General features: G+C 50.6%; 1 protein-coding gene across 8 annotated transcripts; it reads right to left on the bottom strand.

The window, feature by feature from the left end:
- Positions 1-1,229: 1,229 nt before the first annotated feature.
- On the bottom strand, positions 1,230-21,672 carry LOC105240969 (AFG3-like protein 1). Of its 8 annotated transcripts, XR_004629147.1 has the most exons (10): positions 21,286-21,461; positions 17,381-17,486; positions 14,612-14,742; positions 12,927-13,486; positions 11,137-11,272; positions 10,813-10,967; positions 8,124-8,249; positions 3,682-3,794; positions 1,612-1,796; positions 1,230-1,494 (listed from the first exon to the last, which is right to left on the bottom strand). XR_004629147.1 is itself a non-coding variant. In XM_034672742.1 (6 exons), exons 3-6 carry the CDS (start codon positions 10,817-10,819, stop codon positions 1,297-1,299), a joined length of 513 nt encoding a protein of 170 aa, XP_034528633.1. In that variant the 5' UTR covers positions 10,820-10,967; positions 11,137-11,272; positions 21,527-21,672; the 3' UTR covers positions 1,230-1,296. The 8 variants fall into 8 exon arrangements, 4 of the variants coding, with proteins under 4 accessions (XP_034528633.1, XP_034528632.1, XP_034528631.1 ...); XR_004629149.1 differs by lacking the exons at positions 14,612-14,742; positions 17,381-17,486; positions 21,286-21,461 and adding exons at positions 12,005-12,195; positions 13,592-14,004; XR_004629148.1 differs by lacking the exons at positions 12,927-13,486; positions 14,612-14,742 and having other exon boundaries at positions 21,286-21,453.
- Positions 21,673-21,678: the final 6 nt, after the last annotated feature.

Genomic DNA, 21,678 nt, shown 5'->3' with positions numbered 1-21,678 from the left:
CGGTCAGAGGAGCCCCGAGGCAGGACCCTGGCAGGCCCCCAAGCAGCTCAGCTAATGAGGGCTGGGTTTAGTGGAGACTTCATTACAGGATGGGCTCTGGAGATGTAAAAAATTCAATAATGGCGTGTTTTACAAACAACAGAAGTTGGAAGTGCTATTTTTGAGTCCAACATAACAAATGATTTGGGAATTTTTAAACAAATCTCAGTGTCTGGTCTTGGCCAAGCAGAGAGCGGAGGTCCTATGGGGCAGCAAGTGGAGCCCTCCCTCTCCCCAGGATGCCCTGAGCACCAGGGGTCCCAGACATCCACCCATGCACCAAAGGGCTGGCAGCCTTCTACTGCCATGATTCTGATGCTCTGGGAGGCAGGCTGTGTGGAGAACAAGCAGGACATTGCCCCCTGAGCCCCAGGCCATGCTCCAAGACCAACCAGACAATCTACGGCATCAGAGGCCTAGAACTCACAAACCAGAACTGGCCTTCTTTTGTTTGGCGGCTGCCCGACACCAGGAAGAGGGTCACCTGGGGCAGCAACAACAGGGCTCTCCACATCCAACCCAGGGGATCCCAGCTCAGTCCACAGCCCCCTCTGTGATTCTAACAAAAGGGGGTGGCAGGGAACACGGCTTACTGGAGAAGGGAATTAAATCTAGACACACGCTAGTTGGTAAAGCCGCCTACCCTGGAAATGGTGCTGCTTTGGCTGAGAAACTGCCTCCCTCGTGCTCAGAGGAGTGCCCAGGTGCTGGGAGGGCAACGGGAGTGGTTCCGGGGCCCCCATGGCTCCATTTCTCTCCCCGCAACCACACACTTGTGGGAAGTGTTGAGTTTCTTCCAGAACCACTGACAGGCCTTCCACCAACCCAAACAGCTATTGTAAAAACCTAACACTTTTCCCTTGATAACTGGCTTAGACTTCCCTTTTCTTAATTCTGCCCTTCACTAAACCTTCGGATTTCTGAACAGAGCCAAAGCCTGCTGTCCTTGGGGCAATTCAAGAGACCAGCACTCGTACTTGCCCGTGAGGCAGCTGTCCCCACCAAATCCACCCACCACCCAACCTCCCTTTGTGGGAGGCCCCTGAAGGTCCAAACTCAAAACCCCACCAGGAAGACACACGCCCTCTGCTCCCTGGGGAGCAAGGGACTTATGGCCTATTGCCCGCCCCTCTGACCAGAGACCCTGTCCTCTAGGGATGGGGTCTGAGCACCCATATCTAAAACACCCATTTGCTGTTAATCATGTTTTAATTTGTTTTCCCATGATTTTGGCAGCAGCTTTCAAAGCCAAGGTCGCTAAGCTGGGCTCTTCTGCAGGCGGCGCTTTGAGGTCCCCTCCTCCTGCCCCTGGTTCCAGCCCTTCAGCCCCTTAAGAAGGGACGCGTCCTCCTGCAGGCTCCTCGTGTGTGGACTTCTCCGCAAGGGGTCAGGCCCCAGCAGCTCCATCACATCCTCCTCTGCCAGCACCTCCTTCCCCAGCAGCGGCCTGCCCACCTAGAAATCACAGCTGCCTGTCACTCAGCTGCTCCCAGAATGCGGGCACTGCCAAGGCAAACCCCAAACCCAACATCCCATGAGGGAGCACCCCAAGCCAGGACCCGCCCCACTCACCTGCCCAGCTGCTCTCGGCACCGGGTCAGCAGTGCCAGGCCCCCTCACAGGCAGAGCTGATGAGGTCCCGCACCCTGATGAGCTGGGCAGTGGCCTCACCGTACGGCTTCTCGACCGGCATCTCGCCTTGTGGGGGGAAGTCAAAGGACACCTGTCCAACTTGTCGCTCATCCCCACTGCACAATCTGGAAGTAAGCAGCTGGGGGTAAGCCTGGAGGGACTCAGCCATGCAGAGCCCCCACTAGGGTGGCTGCCCTTTACCTGGGCAGAGGCGCGCTGGGTGACCTTCCTCAAGTCATCCTGGGCCCCAGTGGTGATCTGCCCAAAGAACAGCTGCTCAGCCACCCAGCCCCTAGCATCATGCACATGTGGTCAAAGAGCTGCTCGCATGTGGGCAGATACTGCTCCCTGGGCAAAGACCGGCAGAGCCGAGCCCTCTGCCCCAGGGGATGATGGACACCTAGAGACACAGGCAGGCAGTGCTCCGCTCACTCCCCACGCAGAGCTCCTGCCCATTCCAGGTGCCACCTCTGGAGCATCCCAACCCAATTCGCCCTACTACAACCACTGGTCACAAGGGCGTGGGAGGAGAAGAGCCCCCTGGGCCCCACTCAGGATTAGGTGGGTCTGGGTGGGGTCACCCCAAAGATTAACACGGAAACCACCTCCACCCTATCAGTCCCAAGGAAGTTCTGGAGGAGCCATCCCATTGGGTCCAAAGCTTAGGAGTGAGGCAAGTTTAACATCTAACCTCTGGGGTGTCAGGTGGCTGGCATCCAGATCCCACCTGGAAGGAACACCCCCCACCCCCGCTACACATCCCTGAACAACTTTTTAAACCCAGTTCCAAATCATTATATCCCTTAGAAAGTAAAAGGGCTGCCACTGTGATTGAACTGTGCCCACGCGACCAGAGGCCACAGGCACCAGGGAAGGTAAACCACTCAGACCAAGCTTCAGCATAGGGTCCGCATGCTCTAGGAACCAGCCCAGCACCCCATGTGCGGCCTCCCAGGAGGCCATGGTCACCTTCTCACTGGGCTGTGGACCTGCGTCTTCTTCTCAAGGCCTACACATCAAATTCCCAAGCCAGTGAGAGGCAGAGGAGAAATGGACAGCTGGGAAGTGGGAGCCAAATGCCCACCCTCCACTCAGGGAATGTTGAGGGCTGGTCAGAGCCTCTCACAGCCTGTCCACTGCACACAGACAGCTCAGGCCCAGTTTGGTGCCGTTCCTCCACACCAGACACTCCGCTGCTGTCCATTCTGCAGAAACCCCAGCCCAAGTGCGAAGAACGTCCCACCTCATGCACTCTCTATGCAGCAAACTGCTTTAGGAGCCAATGGGATTAGCTATCTTCTCTGGCTTGCTAAGGGGCCCCAGAAACATGAAGACCAATGCCTCCGACACCCTAGCTTACAGGCAGTTATCCGTACACAGAGGAGGCACCAACAACTCCCACTGGGCCCAGCTTTACGGCCGGACAGCTGAGCAGCACGGCCAGGACAACCCCCCAGAAGCTGTGGAGACGTCTTGGGCTACCCGACACTGCACACTTGTCTACACACGCTGTGCGTCACTAAGAAAACCAACGCAGCACTGCGCACCTGCCACTGGCTCTCACAGCCAGGAGGCTGACCACAAAGGGCAGCCACCGGCCACCAGGACACCCCCTCATCTCCGTCCCTGGGAAGGCGCTCCAGAGACCCTGAGCTGGTAAGCTGGAGCCAGGGGGCGTGCTGAAGCAGGCAGACCGGCACCCGCCCACCTGCAGAGGACTGCCTTGGCAGCTTCCACAAGGAGGACCCTAGGGAGCGCCCCTCCTCCCGTCCGCGATCAGCATCCAAACCATGGCCTGACCCACCGCCCTGGAGGCCCCATCACTCTGAGGTTCCATATGTTGCTCTAGACACAGCATGAAAGCTGTTGGCAGACTCCCAAGTCCCAGAGTTTGGTTTGGAAAACTGTCTATGGTCCCCATGCGCTAAACTAACAGCTGGGGCCCCAAGGTGAGCCTGCCAAAGATCAGAGCTCGAAGGCCCCCCACCTCTCCAGGGCTGACCAGCTCACCTCCGATGACCCCCAATGGCCGGCTCAAAGCCCATCTCCGGAACACAGGGACCCAGGTGGTGGGTGGCAACAGCACTGCTTCCTTGCAGACACGAGAAACGCCAGCACCTGACCTGGGAGACATGAGTGCCCAGGACTGTGTATTACAGGAAAAGCTCAACTGCAGAGACCAGAGCCAAACTAGGGAACAGCTTTGTAGTCACACTGTGTTGGGCCAGTTTTTTGAAGAAGCAACTATTGAGGCATAATTTATTTAACATAAAACCCATCTGAAGTGTATGCTTCAAAAACTAGTAAATGTATCAAGTCATGTGGCTAGTGCCCTACTTTCAGACACTTCCATCATCTACAAAGATACCCTGTGCCTGGGGCACCTGGGTGGCTCCGTCGGTGAAGCGTCTGCCTTCGGCTCACATCATGAGCCCGGGGTCCTGGGATCGAGTCCCACGTCAGGTTCCCTCCTCAGGGGAAGAGGAGCCTGCTTCTCCCTCTCCCTTTGCCTGCAAGCGAGCACATGCTCTCTCTCTAATAAATAAATAAATCCTTAAAAAAAAAAAAAAAAAAGATACCTGTGGCTGATGTGGTGGTGAATTTCACTACCCACCCTAGCCAACCACTCTTTCACTTTGTCTCCTTGGAGCTACCTGTTAGGGACATTTCACATCCATGAAGTCACACAGGACGTGGTCTTTTGTCTTCTCTCACGGGGCGCACTTGGAGGGTGGTCCATATTATACCATATAACAGTACTTCATTTCTTTTTATGGCTGAATAATATTCCGTTACACGTACACACCTTTTGTTTACCCATTCCTGCACCGATGGACATTTAGCCGTGAACGTTCACGTACAAGTCTTCGTGTGGCCACATTTTTCTCTTTGGTAGACACTGATGAGTGGAATTGCTGGGTCATACAGTAACGCTGCATTTTACTTTCTGAAGGACAGCCAAACAGACGCCCACCAGCAACGTATTAGGGGACCTGCGTCTCTGTGTCCCTGCCATTTCCTTTGTAACTTTCAGAGCCATCCTGGTGGGTGTGAAGTGCTCTCTCACCGTGGTTTTGATTTGCATTTTTTTTAAAGATTTTATTTATTTATTCGACAGAGATAGAGACAGCCAGCGAGAGAGGGAACAAGCAGGGGGAGTGGGAGAGGAAGAAGCAGGCTCTTAGCAGAAGAGCCTGATGTGGGGCTCGATCCCACAACGCCGGGATCACGCCCTGAGCCGAAGGCAGACGCTTAACCGCTGTGCCACCCAGGCGCCCCTGATTTGCATTTTCCTAATGAATAACACTCAGCATTTTTTCATGTGCTTTTTGGCCATTTGCGTATCTTCTCTGGAAAAATGTCTATTCTAACCCTTTGCCCATTTTTAAATTGGGTTCAATGTTCTGGGTTCTAGACCCTTATCAGACACAGGATTTCCAAATATTTTCTTCCATTCTGTACACTGTCTTTTTATTCACTCAACAGCGTCCTCTGATACACAAAAGATGCTAGTTTTGCTAAGTCCAATCTATTTTTTCACCTGTTGCTTGTGCTTCTGGTATATTTAAGGAACCACCGCAAAGTCCAAAGTCGTGAAGGTTTGGTCCCCCATGGTTTCTTGTAAGCGCTTTACAGTTCTAGCTCTTAAATTCAGGTCTTCTATCCATTTTGAGTTAACTCAAAAGCGCAAGGGTCCAATTTCATTCTTTTGTATGTGGATATCTCACTGTCCCAGTACTTTTTGTTGAAGGGACTGTCCTTCCCCTGTTGAATGGTCTTCACACACTTGACACAAATCAACTCAGCACCTGCGATCGGCATTTTTGGGTTTTGTTCTATTGGCCTATATCTATCCTTGCGTCACTGGACGTGTTTTTATTGACCTTTGTGGCAAGTTCTGAAATACGGACACGTGAGTCCTCCAACTCGGTCTCCGTTTATGAGACTGTTTTGGCTATCTGGGCCCCTTGCAGTTCCATGTGAATTTTAACATCAGCTTTTCCATTTCTGGCTTTAGTAAGTATTCAAATGCTCTGCTCCTGTGTATCTCCTTCCTTCCACACTTTTATGTAATTACTGTCAAAGACTACAGCTTTCTACATTACATACCCATTAACAGGAACTTTAATCATTGTTTATACACTTGCCTTTAAAATCGCACAGGGAGAAAAAGGAGTTACCCAGCAAAAATGCAGTAACACTGGCCTTTATATTTCCCTGGACAGTTACCTGTTCTAATGTTACTTCACATGGCTTCAAGTTCCGGGCCAGCACCTTTCATTTCAGCCTGGAAGACTCTCTTTAGCGTTCCTTGTGGGGCAAGTCTAAACATACCGCACCACCTTCCCTTTTCAGCATCTGGGAATGGCTCCATTTCCCCTTCATTCCTGAAGGGCAGTTTGGCCAGATGCAGAATTCTTTGCTAACAGCCTTTTCTTTTGGAATCTCAAACTCGTCACCCCACTACCTTCCGGCCTTCAGGGTTTCTAATGAGCAATCGGCTGTTAATCTCACCAAAGATCCTTTGCACGCTGTGTCCTTTCTCTCTTGCTGGTTTCAAGAGCTCCTCTTTCTCTGGCTTTAGCAGTTAGATTATAATGAGGTTCTGAGTGGATCTTAGAGTTTATCCCTACCTGAAATTCACTGAACTTCTTGGAAATGTAGATTCATGTCTTTTATCCAATTTGGGAAGTTCTGAACCATTACCTCTTCATATCTTCTCTCTGCCCCTTTTCCTCTCTCTTCTCCTTCTGGGACTGCCATACTATGTATGTTGACGGTGCCCCATGTGGCCCTACATTCTGCTCATTTTCCACTCTTTCTTCTTTCTGCTCCTCAGACTGGGTAATGTCATTACACCTATCTCCACGTTTGCTGATTCTTTCTTCTGCTGCTCACATCTGCTACTGGGGCCCTCTAGTGAACTTTTTATTTCAGTTATAGTACTTCTCTGGTTACTTTTGGTAATTTCTATTTCCTAACATTCTCTTTGTTGAGACAAACAGTTTTTCTGGATGCCTCTGGCTTTTTGGGGTTGCACATTTGAGACAGCTGACATTAAGTTTTTGTTGTAGTAAGCCTAATGTCTGTGCTACCTTGGGGATGGTTTCTCTCCATTCTTTCCTGTGAATGAACCGTACTTACTGTTTCTTTGCATACTCTGTAATTTTTGGTTGACTCATTAGCCAAGTTTTAAAATGATCTTTTTTCTTTCACTTTTATTACTATATTATAGTGCAAGGAATGAGCAGAAATGGTAAAAGGGAATTTGACATATCAGGTTCCCTAGGAACACCAAGCTTAAAATGCCTGGACTGCCCGCACGCGGGAGAGGCAGAACTGACAGCAGGAGAACCATCAGAGTGCCACAGTTAACACTTAGTTCTGTGGCTCTTGAAAAGGTGTCAAAAGTTCCTTCACTCCAAGAACCCTCCGTGTCCCCTTCTGTGTGTGAGGACAGACAGACCAGTCCTTACCCTTGTGATGCCTGCATCTCAGGCACAGCGAATCCACAGGATTAGCCTGACAGAGGAGGGAAGTTTCATGAGGCGGCCACCTCAGGACCCTGTGAGGCAGTTCCCCGTGAGGGGAGTTCCGAGTCATCCCACCGAGTCACCCCAGCTAATGGGCAGCCTCTAATGCTAATTTGGGAAGAACAGAGCCTGGGAAATCTATTCCAGTTTTTTAACTTTGTTGTGTAAGTGGACATGGGAGTCACAAAGGGAGAGAGCAGAAAGCACGTTCTTGGCAAGAAACAGACCAGGTCCTTCGTGTACCAGCCGGACCGGGTGAGAACGCCTCACTCATCACCCCATCGCCAACAAACGTACACTCCCATGTGTGACCTGACCTCAGCCCTTGCCCAGCAGTGGGCGGGACACTGGTGAGACAGCAGCATGGCAGTGGGAGGAGACAAGTCTCCACAGCTCGATGTCCCAGGGGTGGCAGGAGCAGTGGCAGACAGCTCCTCACAGTCACGAGACTTCCAAAGGGCTGCTGAGGAGGGGATAACCTGCGAGAGAGGGCCCCTGGAAAAGCCCTAAATTCCCGGTGTTAAACCACCCTCGTAGGGAAATGAGGTTCCTACTACCGGATCTTCAGTTTTAATTACAAAGAAAAGAGAAAAGCACAGGGAGCTCCCTGTCTGGAGCTCAAGCCCAAGACTATAAAATGCAGCACAGCTCATGTCAGTGGGTCTGTCCTGAGACATCAGTTAGGTCTCTGCAGTGAAAACTTACCAAGTCTAAACAGAATCAAACGAGAAATTCAAATGGGTACAAATCACCTTTGGGGCTCATCATCTCTGAGGCCTTTGCTTTATCTCAACAGATTCAAAGTTCTACAGACAAAGGTGGACACTTGCCAGGACTGAACAGCACAAGCAGAAACCACCCACCAATCACACATGCCCCCCTCCCCCAGGCAAGAGGCCCAGCGTGGCCAACACTCACCTGAGAAGCCCAAAGTGAGCACCACAAGCTTTCTTGCCAGGGCATCCTTACAGAGGCTCTTGTCCAGCTTCTGTGGACGCAGGTGGACTGTGGAGATGGAGGACATGCCTCTGACGTCAGCGGTGCCTGACAGAGAAAGAGAGAGGCACAGACATGGCAGGGTCACCTGCAGCCACTTTGCAAACTCTACAAGGACAGCCTGGGGCTCCGGGCAGCTTCCCTGCTGTGTCCATGCCTCACACTCTGTTATTCAACTAGGCGTCAACGACACAAATATCCCAAAGGTCACGTACACTCAGCTCATGAATGCAATAAAACACCTTCCTGACTGTGCTGCCTCTGACCAACATCAAACCCGCTGGGGGTTTGGGCCAGGACCCGACAGTGGGCAAGACGAGGACCGCCCTGGGCAGCAGAGGGAGCCTACACAGGATGGTCACTTTCTCACAAATGGAAAGGGCCAACTGTGAGAGTAAAAGGCGAGGGTGAGCTCTTGTCTTCTGTCCGTTTTTACAACACTGCACCAAGCAAGAGCTGAGGAATAGGGGTCTGTCAGACCGCTCCCACCTGTGTGGACGGACGTGACGTTGCTACAGGCCCAACCACATCCGCTACTCCCAAAACTGGATCGCCAGGAGACAGGACCCGGCAGCAACCAAGGGCATTCGTGAGCCTCCACTTTCTCAAAATGGTAACATTCATTGCCGTAGGAGCCTGATAAAGAAACTACCTCCAAATACACAGGTAATGGTCTAACCTGACTTAACACAAGGACATGAAGACCCAAACATGAATGCCAAGTGACTGGCACACTCACTGACATACATCAGGCAGTCCAACCAGCCAGGCCGCATCAGGGCCGGGGTGAGGACAGCGGGGTGGCTGGTGTCAGCCAGCACCACAGTGTTCGTGGAAGAGTTGAACCCTGCACACAAGCAGCAAGGGAGCCCAAGAGGAGAGCCCAGGCTGGTGTCCACTAAGGCAGCGTGGTGCTCCTAGACAGCGCTCCTCCTCCCTCAGGCCCTGAGGGCATGCCCTGTTTTTCTAGGCCCACTGGGCACCCTGAGCAGCCCTGCGCCGGCTCCACTCTCCGTCTGCTTCCTCCAAACTGACTGCAGAGGCTGCTCAGCAGGGCACCGCCCATGCCCACGGCTGGCTCTGACCCTGCACAGTCAGGAAGCGGACAGCAAACCCGTGTCTCCGGTGCTCACAGACCCTACTGTTCTGACCGAGACCCATCTCCCTCAGAGAGTAACCAGACACTCCTTGGCTAACTGGGATCTCCATAACCTGGTCTCAGGATGTTGACCCCCATCTTGATTCATCCCTGGTTCCTGACAGCCTGACGCCACCTGCTATCCCCCTCCCAGGGAGCGAGGAGACCCTCCACTGTGTCAGTGCCCCAGCCACCTGCCAAAGTCTCCATCCAGTAGGTCCTGCTGGACTCACACAGCCCAGGGAGCTGGACTGGTCCAGAGCAGGCTGGCCTGCACAGAACAGGGATGCCCAACAGAGGAACAGCTGGTGCTCCCACCCACTTTCCCCTTTGAAATGTTCTCTCCCATCAGTCCTCTGAGATAGCGGAACAGAATCATAATCTAATTAGAACCACTGTTGGACACTAAGTATAATGGAAGATTCTGGAAATGTTTTGGTTTGTGCAGAAAGAAAATAACACAGCAGGTCTAACTGTTCATCCTCTCAAGGTTTGCTTACAAGGTAGCCCTCCGCTGACTCTGGGACCTGAGGTTGGGGAGGGGCTCCACTGTTCCCTGATAAGAGGGCTCCCCCATGCCCAAACTGTGTGTGCAAAGAGTGGGTTATGCTGAGCACCTGCCTTCTTCCCGGGAGGCTGGGACGTTGGTACATACTGGGCACAGAGTGCCACGTGATCAGCCCCCGGTGAAAATCGTGGTCAGCCACAATGCCCACATGTTGTCACAACTCCATGCCAGGGAAATGAGTGCCTCCTGCCCCTGAGCAGATTTTGTTCTGTGTCTGTCATCAGCCACATGCGTGGGTAGGACCACACATGAGGTCCTGAGAGTCCTCCTAATGAATCACCAAACCAAGGGTACTCTTGGCAACCCCAAAATGAAGATCAAAACCTGCCACAGGCCCAATGAGAACTTCTCCAAATCTGTAAAGTGGCACCAACGCCTAGACGTTTCCAGTGAAGCTTCAGCAGGCCTGACAAGCTACCAGACACACTTGGCTGGAATCACTTTGAGGAAAAGTCTTAACTGGGAGGAAAAGAGATATTTTGGTACATGAGGCGGGGCTGCGCACCCGTGAGATTCTGGGTCAGGGAAGGAAGCAGAACAGGCCCCACCAACACCATCCTCTGGGCACCAAGGCCTATGAGAAGAAGGGCGGGGGAGCCCCCATCTAGCTGGTCCACCTCCCCAAGAGGACTTCGCCACCACATCCCCGCTAACCCTCCTGCTGGTGGGGCACAGGCAGGGTGCACTGGCCCCTCACCCTATCATTGACTCCCGGGGGCCGGTGTTGATCTAACATAGCTTTCTTCATTAAGTCTGCCGGAAAGCAGCCTTCCTAAAATCTGAACCATCAGGGATTCTCGCCCAGGCAGTTTGCAGAAACAAAAAGCTACAGGAGAGTCATGTGGGGTCTGGCAGTGCTGAAGGCACAGCCCTGCTCTCAGCAGCTGTCACTGGCGTCCACTCACCACCCATCTCCACAAGCGTCTGGTTCAGGGTGTTCTCCTGCTCGCTCCAGCCTCCGAAGTGCCCTCAGCCTCGGTTCCTAACAACTGCATCAATCTCATCAATGAATAAGATACAAGGAGCATTTTTTTCGAGCCACCGCAAACATGTCATGAACCTGAAAAAGGAATCCACATAGTTGGTTTTGCTACTGGTATGAAAACAAAAATGAGTGTTTGTTAACCCAAGTCTCTCCTCTGGAACCCGACCCTTAACTGGTGGTGCTCACTGCCAGGGGTCTGCACAAAACCTGGGGCTGTCCGACTCAAGGACAAGCGTCCACCTACCCTTGCTGCCCAACGCCGACAAACAGTTCCAGGAACTCTGACCCATTCACGGTGATGAAAGGCACGCTGGCCTCCCCTGCAGTGGCTTGGGCAAGAAGCGTTTTGCCAGTACCAGCAGACCAGTGAGCACGGTTCCCTGAAACAGAAAGGTGATGCCTGGTTCTTAAAGGGGACAGAGGGAACCCAGAAAGAGTTCCATTTTCTATTTAAACAGGGGACTTCTAGGCGTCACTACCAAGAATCCCATAAGATGTTGCACCATTCATAGTCTGAGGTTTCCCTTCTAGCATTTTCTGCTTAGAAAATTAGTGCATGCTCGCCATAAAGAGTTCAAACGCTGCAGATACAGGAAAGCCCGTCTGGCTAAGCAGGTTGCTTCCTCACAAAAGCTCGCAGGGGCAGGGCTTGCTGGACCAAAGGGTCTGAATGTTTATTGTAATGTCAAACTGCTCTACAAAGGAGTGACACTGTTTCTCACTCCCACCAGGAAGAACGAGAGCCCAACCCGCGGACGTGGGGCCACGGCGAGTCCATGCAGCTTCACGGCTAGCTGGTCTCAACAACATAAACGCTGACTTGCTCACTTCAGCCGCTGCTCGGCCCATCGGCGGCCACCAGCACCGTTTCCCTGTCTGTGACCTGCCTTTTCCCGTGCTGACATAAGGGTTAAAGTCACCAATTCACACTCTGGTAACACACCTCGGTGTTCATTTTATGGATTACCATTATGCCTGAAAATTGAAAAGAGATTTAAAGCGGGGAGCTTCTGCTCCATTTCTAGTCAAGGGTGCAGGTTAGCATCTGATTACCTCAAAGGAGACCATAAGGGTTTTTTTCAAGTCTTTAAGAACAATAATAAGATACTCACAAAAAGGCAGGGGAGAGGGAGTCACAGAACTCAAAGCCACAACATGGTGCTGGACTCCCTGGTCCCCAGGAATGTAGGTGAGGGATTCACAGTCCACCATGGCCCCATCTCTGCCAGTCGTGTGACCACCTGCACGGCCAATTCTTATAGATGAGGGGGCAGTGGAATCCGGGTACACGTGCCCACATCTACTGTAGGTCATTTGAGAAAGACATCGAACTTCACACCCAGGAGGGGCTGAAAAGCCATGTGCTGACACCCTCAGCACCACAGAATGACAGAGCCCCCCTCCCTCAAGCCCATGCCCAGCTGGGGGTCACAGTCCAGATGACCTGCCTGCCCCGCCCACTGTTTATCACCCCCACTTTCCCCGGTACACACAAGCAGCTAGACATCGTGAACAGGAATGTCAAGTCATCCAACTGTAAAGCCAAGGTGAACAGCAGCCGGGCTGGGAGCTGGACCTGTACCTCGGTTGCACACACATGCTTTCTGGCTAACACTCACCAGACTACAGAACGGAAACCGCACCGCCCACCCTCGAGTCCCCAGGCTCACAGTGGACCATAATTTGTTGCTGTTGTTCAGAACACACTGTCCAGTGGTGACCACCCCATGGAGAGGAGCGGAAGAAAGCAAAAGCTCCTGCAAGGGTCTGTGTGCTAAGCGCAATCTACACTAGGAGTTCGCCTGGTCCATAGTCCAGGGACCACTGACGGGTCTGTGAGTCAATTTCCTCTAAGATGCAAATCCTCCTGGGAAAAGGACTCCCAGTTTGTCAGGCCTCCAAAAGGTCCGTGACACAAAAAAGCACCAGGAGCCAGACACAGCAGCCAGAATAACCATGGCTCCATTTCATCTACACAACAGCCTGACCCACACCCACACCACACCTCCATCCCCAACAGGGTCAAGGGCTTACCATCAGAAAGTTGTATCTGATCCCAAACCTTTTTATGCAAGTTGTACTTGCTGTTTTAATTATGTAATTTAACATTATGAAAACTAATAAAACAAGCCTAAAAAAAGGTTGCTTCTTCAAAAACTAAGTTGAAGGGTTTGGATATTAAAGCAATAAAGGCAAATAGCTAAAAACAAAAACAAAAAAACCTGTCAAACTGAGTGAGAAAACTCTAAGAGTAAGAAAAAGTCACAGAAATATACAAGGTCCTACACTCAGTCTGCTCTGCTTCTAAGCCTGGCCCCACAAAACCACAGGCTTCAGGTCTGGATGAAGGATGACAAGCTCCAACAATGGCTAAGGTTTGCCTCTGTCCCCTCCTTCTTGCTCTTGTAGTGTTCTCTCCACCTAACTCTTGGCTCGTGGTTCTCACATGCTGCTTTACAAAACTGAACCCCAGTGACAGTCCTGCACGGGGATGCTGTCCTAGCTGGAACACTGCTACTGATACACGCCAACGTGCTCCACGAACGCCTTCACATGGGATGCTGTTGAGTAGTGGAACCAGGAGAGGCATTTTTCTGAAAAAACAGAACCAAAAAACACCCGACTGCAGCAGCGTTCACCCGTGAACCTACCCCTCCCCTCAGATGCCGTCCCAGGGGCAGGAATGACAAATGACAAACCATTTGTTCCTGACTTCGGGCCAGTCCACCTAAGGAAAAGAACACCAGAAGAGAAGAGGTGATAGGCAGGGCACTCAGCAGCACACATGGGCCCCTGTGCCCAGTCACGCTCCCTAGGCACAGACTGCGGCTCTGTTGCATCCTGCAGGACAGATCTGTTGCATTTTCCTATTAACACGAACACTTCTAGGCTGGAGTATGAACCTATTTCCATTTTAATAAACAGAAACCAATTCAGGAATGGGAATTAAAATCTGTTATGTCCAGGCACTAAGACAGCACACTACCTCAAAAATCCAAAGGGCAGGGGCACCTGGGTGTCTCAGTGGGCTGAGCATCTGACTTCAGCTCAGGTCATGATCCAGGGTCCTGACATCAAGTCCCGAGTTGGGAATCCCTGCTCAGCGGGGAGCCTGCTTCTCCCTCTCTCTCTGCGCCTCTGCTCTTGCTCTCTCTTTCTCAAATGAATAAATAAAATCTTCAAAAAAATAAAATAAAACAAAACAAAACAGAATAGAATAGAATTCAGACGGAAATCTCCATGTTTTTACAAGTTAAATTTGTTTCTCAGAATCTCTGTTATCAGCTTGCTCCGAAACAAGTGGGACGAAACAAAGCCTGGGCATGGCGGTGACTGCTTCCTGGGGGAAGTGAGAGGCAGAAAAATGCCTCCCAACATGCATTTTTCCTAATCCTGGTGGCTTCTGGAGGGAAACAGGGAGCAGGAAAGGAAGAGGCTGGGCGGAGCTGAAACGTAACAGCATCTCGTTCTGAAGGGTAGGAGAAAAGCCTGCTGTGCCCTTCTCAGGTCAGGTCGCAGGTCAGAGTAGTAGAAATACCAACCCCAGACATTCCCAGACAAGAAGAAAATTTAAAACAATTTCTTAAAGTCGCCACAAAATCACCGGTGACTGGTGCATACATGCCGGGGAGGACCCAGGAGGCATTACTTTTACAAAGCTGGCTCTTTGTACACTCTTGCCTCTGATGCCCCCCCAAGCTCTGCCCTGCATAACTCACCTTTTTAGGGAAAACAACAAATACCACTGAGAAGTAGCTTCAGATACACGTAAAATTCTTCAAATTTCACCTTGCTGGCTCCAAGCCTGAACCCACTAGCAAGTCTTCCTTCTTTCCTCCAAATCACCTTTCTGTGCCAGTAAATGGGGCAATGGAGGGAAGAAAGCAGTGAGACAGGCTGACACACGTGGACCCATCTACAGAGGTTCCGCTACTCAAGAAAACCAGAGTGCGTGTCACCTCCTCTTGGACACAATCCCCACCTTCTCCTCAGAACAAGTGACCCAGAGACTAGACGACCGAATCCACCCTGTAGGCCTCCTCTGGCAACACACACAGCTCAGGTGACACACATCCAGCACGGTAAGCACCCTTGAAGGCCCCCACCACACCCTTCTGTCAGGTGCAAAGTATGTCTGGGGGGAAATGGGTCTGATTCAGGACATGCCCACCCAGGGCTGAATGCCCCCACTTCCTCCAAGTATAATCTAAGGGTCAGGAGGCTTGAACAGTCCTAGAAGGCCGCACACATCCAAAGAAAAACTCTCCCCTCCCCAGGTAGCTACATGGTACATTTCCAGTTAAAATTTCCAAGAGGTGCTTTTGCACACAGTTTCAGCTGTGAGAAATTCGACTTATAAGAAGTATACATCTGGCCCTCCTGGCCCAAAGCTCCAACAACCCTTGGAATTTCCTAGGTGGTAAAGGGATCTTTCGTTACTCATATCAAGCCTCTTTCAACAACACTTGAGTCTGTGTTAATGAAGTGACTTTTGGAAATCCCCTAAAGATGGAAGCTGCTTGCTGGGAGAACCAAGTGATTAGAGGGTTAGAACTTTCATCTCCACCCCTAACCTCCCGGGAGGGGAGAGGAGGGGAGGGGGCTGGAGCTCAAATTGATCACCAATGGTCAATGATTTAATCAATCATGCCTATGCAATGAAGCCTCCATATAAATCCAAAAGGACAAAGTCTGGAGAGCTTCCAGGCTGGTGGACAAGAACGCACCCACATTCTATGCCAAACTTTAAGGGGACAGAAGCTCCTACACTGGGGACCCTGCCAGACCTCGCCTTTCACATTTCTCCATCTGGCTGTTCATTCATATCCTTTAACATCCTTTGTAATAAACTAGTAAGTACACTGGTTTCCTGAGTTCTGTGAGCCGCTCCAGCAAATTAATGGAACCCAAGGAGAGGGAGTCATGGGGACCTCTGATTTACACCCAGTCAGTCAGAAACACAGGTGACAACCTGGACATAGAACCAGCATCTGAAGGAGGGTGTGGGGAGGTGGGGACAGTCTTTCAGGACGGAGCCCTTAACCTGTGATATCTGATGCTAATTCCAGCAATAGAGTGTCAGAACTGAGTTAGACTGTAGGACACCCAGCTGGTGCCCCAGAATTGCGTGGCGGGGAAACAGCCCCCCAACCCTGCAACACATACACACGTTTGTGACCAGAAGTGGAGTACTCAGTGAGGAGGCCCAAATATTTCATTTTTCCACAAGAACCTGGGAAACTAACCCAAAACTGAGGGAAAAATCATTCCCGAGTAAAGAAAAGGTGGTCTCAGAGCTTCTGAGGCCGATCCATCCATGGCCACATTTCTCCACAGACAGTCAACAACAGCAAATGGAAGGGCCTGAGCCAGAAGCCCAACAAGCCCCAGGACAAACAAGCCACAGTCCTGCTCCTTCACGGTCACACTATCCCAACAACCCAAACCAAAGCCATGCAAGCCCAAAGGCCTAGGTTAGCCATGAATGGACAAACATATCGCAGGACAGAGTAAAAATCTGCACATGTTTTGCAGAAGACTGTTATATTGTAGCAAAGCATGTGAACACACCTCCCAACACACTTCCTTGGGCCTCTTCCTAGTCTGCACGCAGGAGACATTTCACAGAAGAAACACACCCAATAAAATACTCACTTCACCAAACTGTGAGGCTTGGGATCTGAATAAGGAAGGGGGTGAGTCGGAGGAGATGGCACAAAGGAAAGAGAATGCCAACACACGCACTGGCCCGCCTGCTTGTCACCTCCCAAGGAGATTAACCCCTAAGGTAGTGAACGCCTTAAAAATGTAAAACTCTGAAAGTCTGATTTGTCAAAGTGATCCCTGTACCTCTTCTTAGAGTTACTGGTTCTTCTAAGCCTCCATTTCTTCTACTCTTAAAGAATTTCTCAAACCTTTAAGGACAAAATGATGAGGTTCTCGTACTTTAAAAGCACACTTTACACTCGATAAGCAACCATACTGTCAGACCAGGAAAGAGAATAAGAGAGAAACCAGTTTTGTCTCCTGACTTCTTACTTGGTGCAATCAAGCCTCACACACGGGGTCTCCAAGGGGCACAGAGCACTGAGCACAGTCCTACCAACAGCTAGGAGGGGCAGATGTGCTCCAAGCTAACTGCACTCTGCGTATCATCTCTGTTCTGCTTCCCAAACATGAGGCTCAGCTTGGGTGCACTCAGATGTGTAGAAACAATGGTTTGTTCTCACATATCCCAAAAGATTCACCTAGAAACTTCCTTCTGAAAGAGTTTCTCTTCCACTGTCCTATCAAAACCATAAAGACTGGAGAAGGTGCTGTAGTAACCCAGAAATGGCTCAATATGGAAGCTAGACAAGGGAGAGGCATAGGGTATCCTGAGTCAACACACACCCTGTCCCCTGGTTCCCCCCTGGGGGAAACACTGAGGAAGTCTCACTCAGTTCCTGTGAATGTTATGCTAATGATTATAGAACAAAAACAGGTACCTTTGGGTGGTTCTGAACACGCCACTGAGAACATGATGTTAAGTCTGGCCGGAAGACCCACTGCCTGAACACAGATCCCCTGGAGGTGCTGAAGGTTTAGCTTCTTCTGCAATGTGATGGGACATTTTCTCAGATGGGCATTACAGGTGGGAAGGGACAGGATGTGGGCTGAAGTATAAGCTTACTGCCTTTACTTATCCACTTAAACGTCCCACTAAAATAGGATTCAAACAGGATAAACGGGAACTAAATTCACTGCAGAAACGCATAAAGAATTTGTACAGCTATTGCTGTCAACAACCGCCCCCCAATTCTATAACCATTTCTTGCCTGAGGCAATTTTGGTCACTGAAACCATTATAGCCTCAGAAACAAACATGATTCTAAGATTAAGTCATGTAAAATTTAAAAACCAAAGGATACTATAATTTATCTTTGATCAGCCAAAGGTTAACATTTTTGTGAGGCCAAAGAAGGCAAGCACTTTTCCAGATTTTCTTCAATCCTCAAAGAGGAAAATGTGACTTGTTTACCATAAACTAACAATATTTAACATCAGTTAAGGGCAGAACAACTTAAGTTTTTCACTATTATAGGTCAAAAGCCCTTAGAACAAAAAAGCACAAGAAAGGGGTGCCTGGATGGTTCAGTTGGTTAGGTTCAGTTGATTTCGGCTCAGGTCATAATCTCAGGGTCATGGGATCGAGCCCTGCATCCGCACTCAGTACGGAGTCTGCTTGGGATTTTCTCTCCCTCTGCCTCTGCCCCTCTTCCCACTCACTCTCTAAGTAAATAAACAAACAAATAAATACAATCTGGGCGGGAAAAAAACAGAGAGAAATTTTAAAAAACACAAAAAACGGAAACGAGGGAGAAATCCAAACAGGGAAGCTCAGAAAGGAGATGCAGCGAGTGAGAGCGATGAGGCCACTGGACATGCTGCACCATGAATGGAATCGCCTGCTGCAGGAACAGGACCAGAGCCCGATGCAGAAGGAATCATGGAGCCTCATGCAGGCTCGAAGGTGTCATGAAGGCATGCTACTGTAACAGGAAATCCACACAAAGGAGAAGAGGTGGTGTGCCGGCTGGCTGGCTGCCCCTCTGTCACCTCCTCCCATCTTCACCATCTGTCCTAAGAAGGCAGGTGCTACTCTGCCCACGGAAGAGGTGGAAGAGTTTAGACGGGCAGGTGTCCGACTAAGACACGCAGGAGCTGGAGGTGTGTGAGGGGAAACCAACCCTCCCAGGGTTTCTGCAGCACAGCCCCGCGGAGAGCAGTGATGATGGCCTACAGCCCTGGAGGTGCTCAGTTCTGCCATTCAGGCCTCCAAAACTTGATAAAACACCCAACTCCCTTATTTCAATTCATGACTTAATGCTTTTCAGATTTGGGTTAGGGGACCACATTAGGTCAGATGCAGCTCTCAGGGACACAGTCTACCATCCGTTCTTGCTGTTAAGATCAGATGAGCTTTTTAAATTGGTCTTTGCNTGGGTTAGGGGACCACATTAGGTCAGATGCAGCTCTCAGGGACACAGTCTACCATCCGTTCTTGCTGTTAAGTTCAGATGAGCTTTTTAAATTGGTCTTTGCGGGGCGCCTGGGTGGCAGAGCGGTTAAGCCTCTGCCTTTGGCTNTCTGCCTTCGGCTCAGGGCGTGATCCCGGCGTTATGGGATCGAGCCCCACATCAGGCTCCTCCGCTATGAGCCTGCTTCTTCCTCTCCCACTCCCCCTGCTTGTGTTCCCTCTCTCGCTGGCTGTCTCTATCTCTGTCGAATAAATAAATAAAATCTTTAAATAAATAAATGAATGAATAAATAAATGAATAAATAAAATCTATAAATAAATCTATAAATCAATCAATCAATAAATAAGTCTTTGCATAGGCAAAGCCAAGATGTGACATCAGGCACAGCAAGACTCCTTTCAACAGGCAAAGCGCCACTGTCCTCCTCTTCCAGTCAGATCATCAATCAGGTCACCCTGGTGTCTCAGACTCACACACAAGCCCACCAGGTACTGGCTATTCCATCTGCTGGCAAGCCTCTACTCCATGGCTCACTTCCCTCACCACTCACCTATCCCACCTAAAATAACATGGCGTTTACCCCTCTCATTCCCTTCTCTTCATTTTCTACTTCCCTTGCTCTGCTTCCTTTCCCTCCATACCTCAGTTAACCACCTAACACACCATGACTTGCTTGTTGTCTGGTCCCCCTCCTACACAGCAGGGACAGTGCGGCAAGATCACCAAATGAGAAAATAACTGCATGGAAGCCTCTGGAACATAAGCTTCCCTTGAGGAGTGTTAACCACTAGGGGACATCTTTGAATTATAAAGCAGATTGTGACTGCTTCTCCAGCTCCTGCATGCCCTCTTCAGTCTACAAATAAAGGAGAGCAGCCCATACGGCAGAGCTCTTGCCTGTCCTGTTCACCATGATACAGCCAGCTTGTTGATTCTCAACAGATGAATGACTCAGTCTGGGGAAAAAAAACTCAAAGATCATCCCAGTTCCTTCATAATGAAAACTTCCCTGAGGTCCATGGAAGTTGTGACTCGTGACACACTTGTGCCGTATGTACATCAGTGACTGACTTCGACTGTGTGTTAACCACAACGACCCTCTGCACTGCTGAGATGCCACAGGTAAAACGCTGTTTTCACGGATATTTCTAGAAACAAAACTGACTCGCACCATCTCCAAAATGAATAGGGATGAAAGGGAAAAGTTCATTACTAGAGACAGGACAGATGAATCCATGAAATCCTTCTTCCTCTTTCATTACTGTCTGAAAACCACGATACTTTTCTTGGATCAAAATTCAGAAACTCCACATTTGTGCATTAGAAAAAGATTAAGTCAATGGGATCCCTGCCCCCTGGGATGTACCAATCAATACAGAAACAGAACAGGGGGCCTGTGGCTCAGCGGCCGAGCAACCGACTCTTGGTTTCGGCTAGGTCCTTATCTCATGGGTACTGAGATGAAGCCCTGCCTCAACCTCCTCGCTCAGCGGGGCGTCTCCTTGAAGACTCTCTCCCTCTGCCTCTCCCCCTGCTCTTGCTCTAAAATAAATAAATCTCTTTAAAAAATATTTTATTTATCTGAGATAAAGAGCGAGTGAGAGAGCATGAGCAGGGGAGCAGAGGAAGATGGAGAAGCTGACTCCCTATCGAGCAGGGAGCCCCGGACACGGGACTCGGTCATGACCCGAGCAGAAAGCAGGCGCTTAACCGACTGAGCCACCCAGGCGCCCCTAAAATAAATAAATCAAGAAGAAGGAGAAGGAGATGGGGCGCCTGGGTGGCACAGCGGTTAAGCGTCTGCCTTCGGCTCAGGGCGTGATTCCGGCGTTCTGTGATCGAGCCCCACATCAGGCTCCTCCGCTGGGAGCCTGCTTCTTCCTCTCCCACTCCCCCTGCTTGTGTTCCCTCTCTCGCTGGCTGTCTCTATCTCTGTCAAATAAATAAATAAAATCTTTTTAAAAAAAAAAAAAGAAAAAGAAGGAGAAGGAGAAGAAAAGAAAAAAGAAAAGAAAAAGAAAGAAGAGAAAANTTCCCTCTCTCGCTGGCTGTCTCTATCTCTGTCAAATAAATAAATAAAATCTTTTTAAAAAAAAAAAAGAAAAAGAAGGAGAAGGAGAAGAAAAGAAAAAAGAAAAAGAAAGAAGAGAAAGAAGAGAAAGAAGAGGAAGGGAGGGAGGAAGGAGGAAAGGAGGAGAGGGAAGGAAGGAAGGAAGGAAGGAAGGAAGGAAGAAAGAAAGAAAGAAAAGAAAGAAAGAAAAAGAAAGATGGAACAACCCTAAAACATGGAATTCTATGCCATAGCACCTAGCCCCAGGGAAGGCTTACAGCACAGAAGTACTTAAAAGTGAAGGCACCGGAGCAGGACGGACCTGAATTGCAAGGTGAGGGAAGCACATTTCCTCTTCTATAAAACAGAGCTCTCCTGCAGGACGGGTTTAAGACTTCCAAGGGGACCGCCCGGCAGAGCATGCGGTGGTCGCCGCCGCCAAGCCCGGCTCCTCCGCTCCCCCGACCCCTACCCCGTGACAGCCGGCGCAGCTGGATGGCGTCACCGCGGCGTCGCCAGCAGCCCCCGCCCCCGGACACCGGGGGCAGAACCTCCCCGCTCACCTGCCGGGCTGTTCCGGCGGGGGCCCTTACGCTGTCCTGGTCGTCCTGCCGCCTCTTGGGCCACCGCCGCATCTCCACGGCACGGCGAGCGGCCCGGGCGCCGCCACCTGCCGAGACGTTCCCCGCCCCCCGACCTCGCGCCGCTCGGGGGC

The sequence above is a fragment of the Ailuropoda melanoleuca genome, chromosome 12 (genome assembly GCF_002007445.2).
Source record: "Ailuropoda melanoleuca isolate Jingjing chromosome 12, ASM200744v2, whole genome shotgun sequence".
In the NCBI taxonomy this organism is placed as follows: Eukaryota; Metazoa; Chordata; class Mammalia; order Carnivora; family Ursidae; genus Ailuropoda; species Ailuropoda melanoleuca.
The sequence above is the reverse complement of the archived record's forward strand: the minus strand, read 5'-3'. Positions and strand labels throughout refer to the sequence as shown.

What these genes read in the sequence shown, in the direction of transcription:
- LOC105240969 (XM_034672740.1), bottom strand. Translation starts at nt 21,598, where the DNA reads ATGCGGCGGTGGCCCAAGAGGCGGCAGGACGACCAGGACAGCGTAAGG. An exon ending in CCGCCGGAACAGCCCGGCAG is followed by an intron (nt 8,250 to 21,526) that starts GTGAGCGGGGAG and finishes TTTCTCTGTCAG; the next exon opens with GCACCGCTGACGTCAGAGGC. An exon ending in TGCCGAGAGCAGCTGGGCAG is followed by an intron (nt 1,495 to 1,611) that starts GTGAGTGGGGCG and finishes TGTGATTTCTAG; the next exon opens with GTGGGCAGGCCGCTGCTGGG.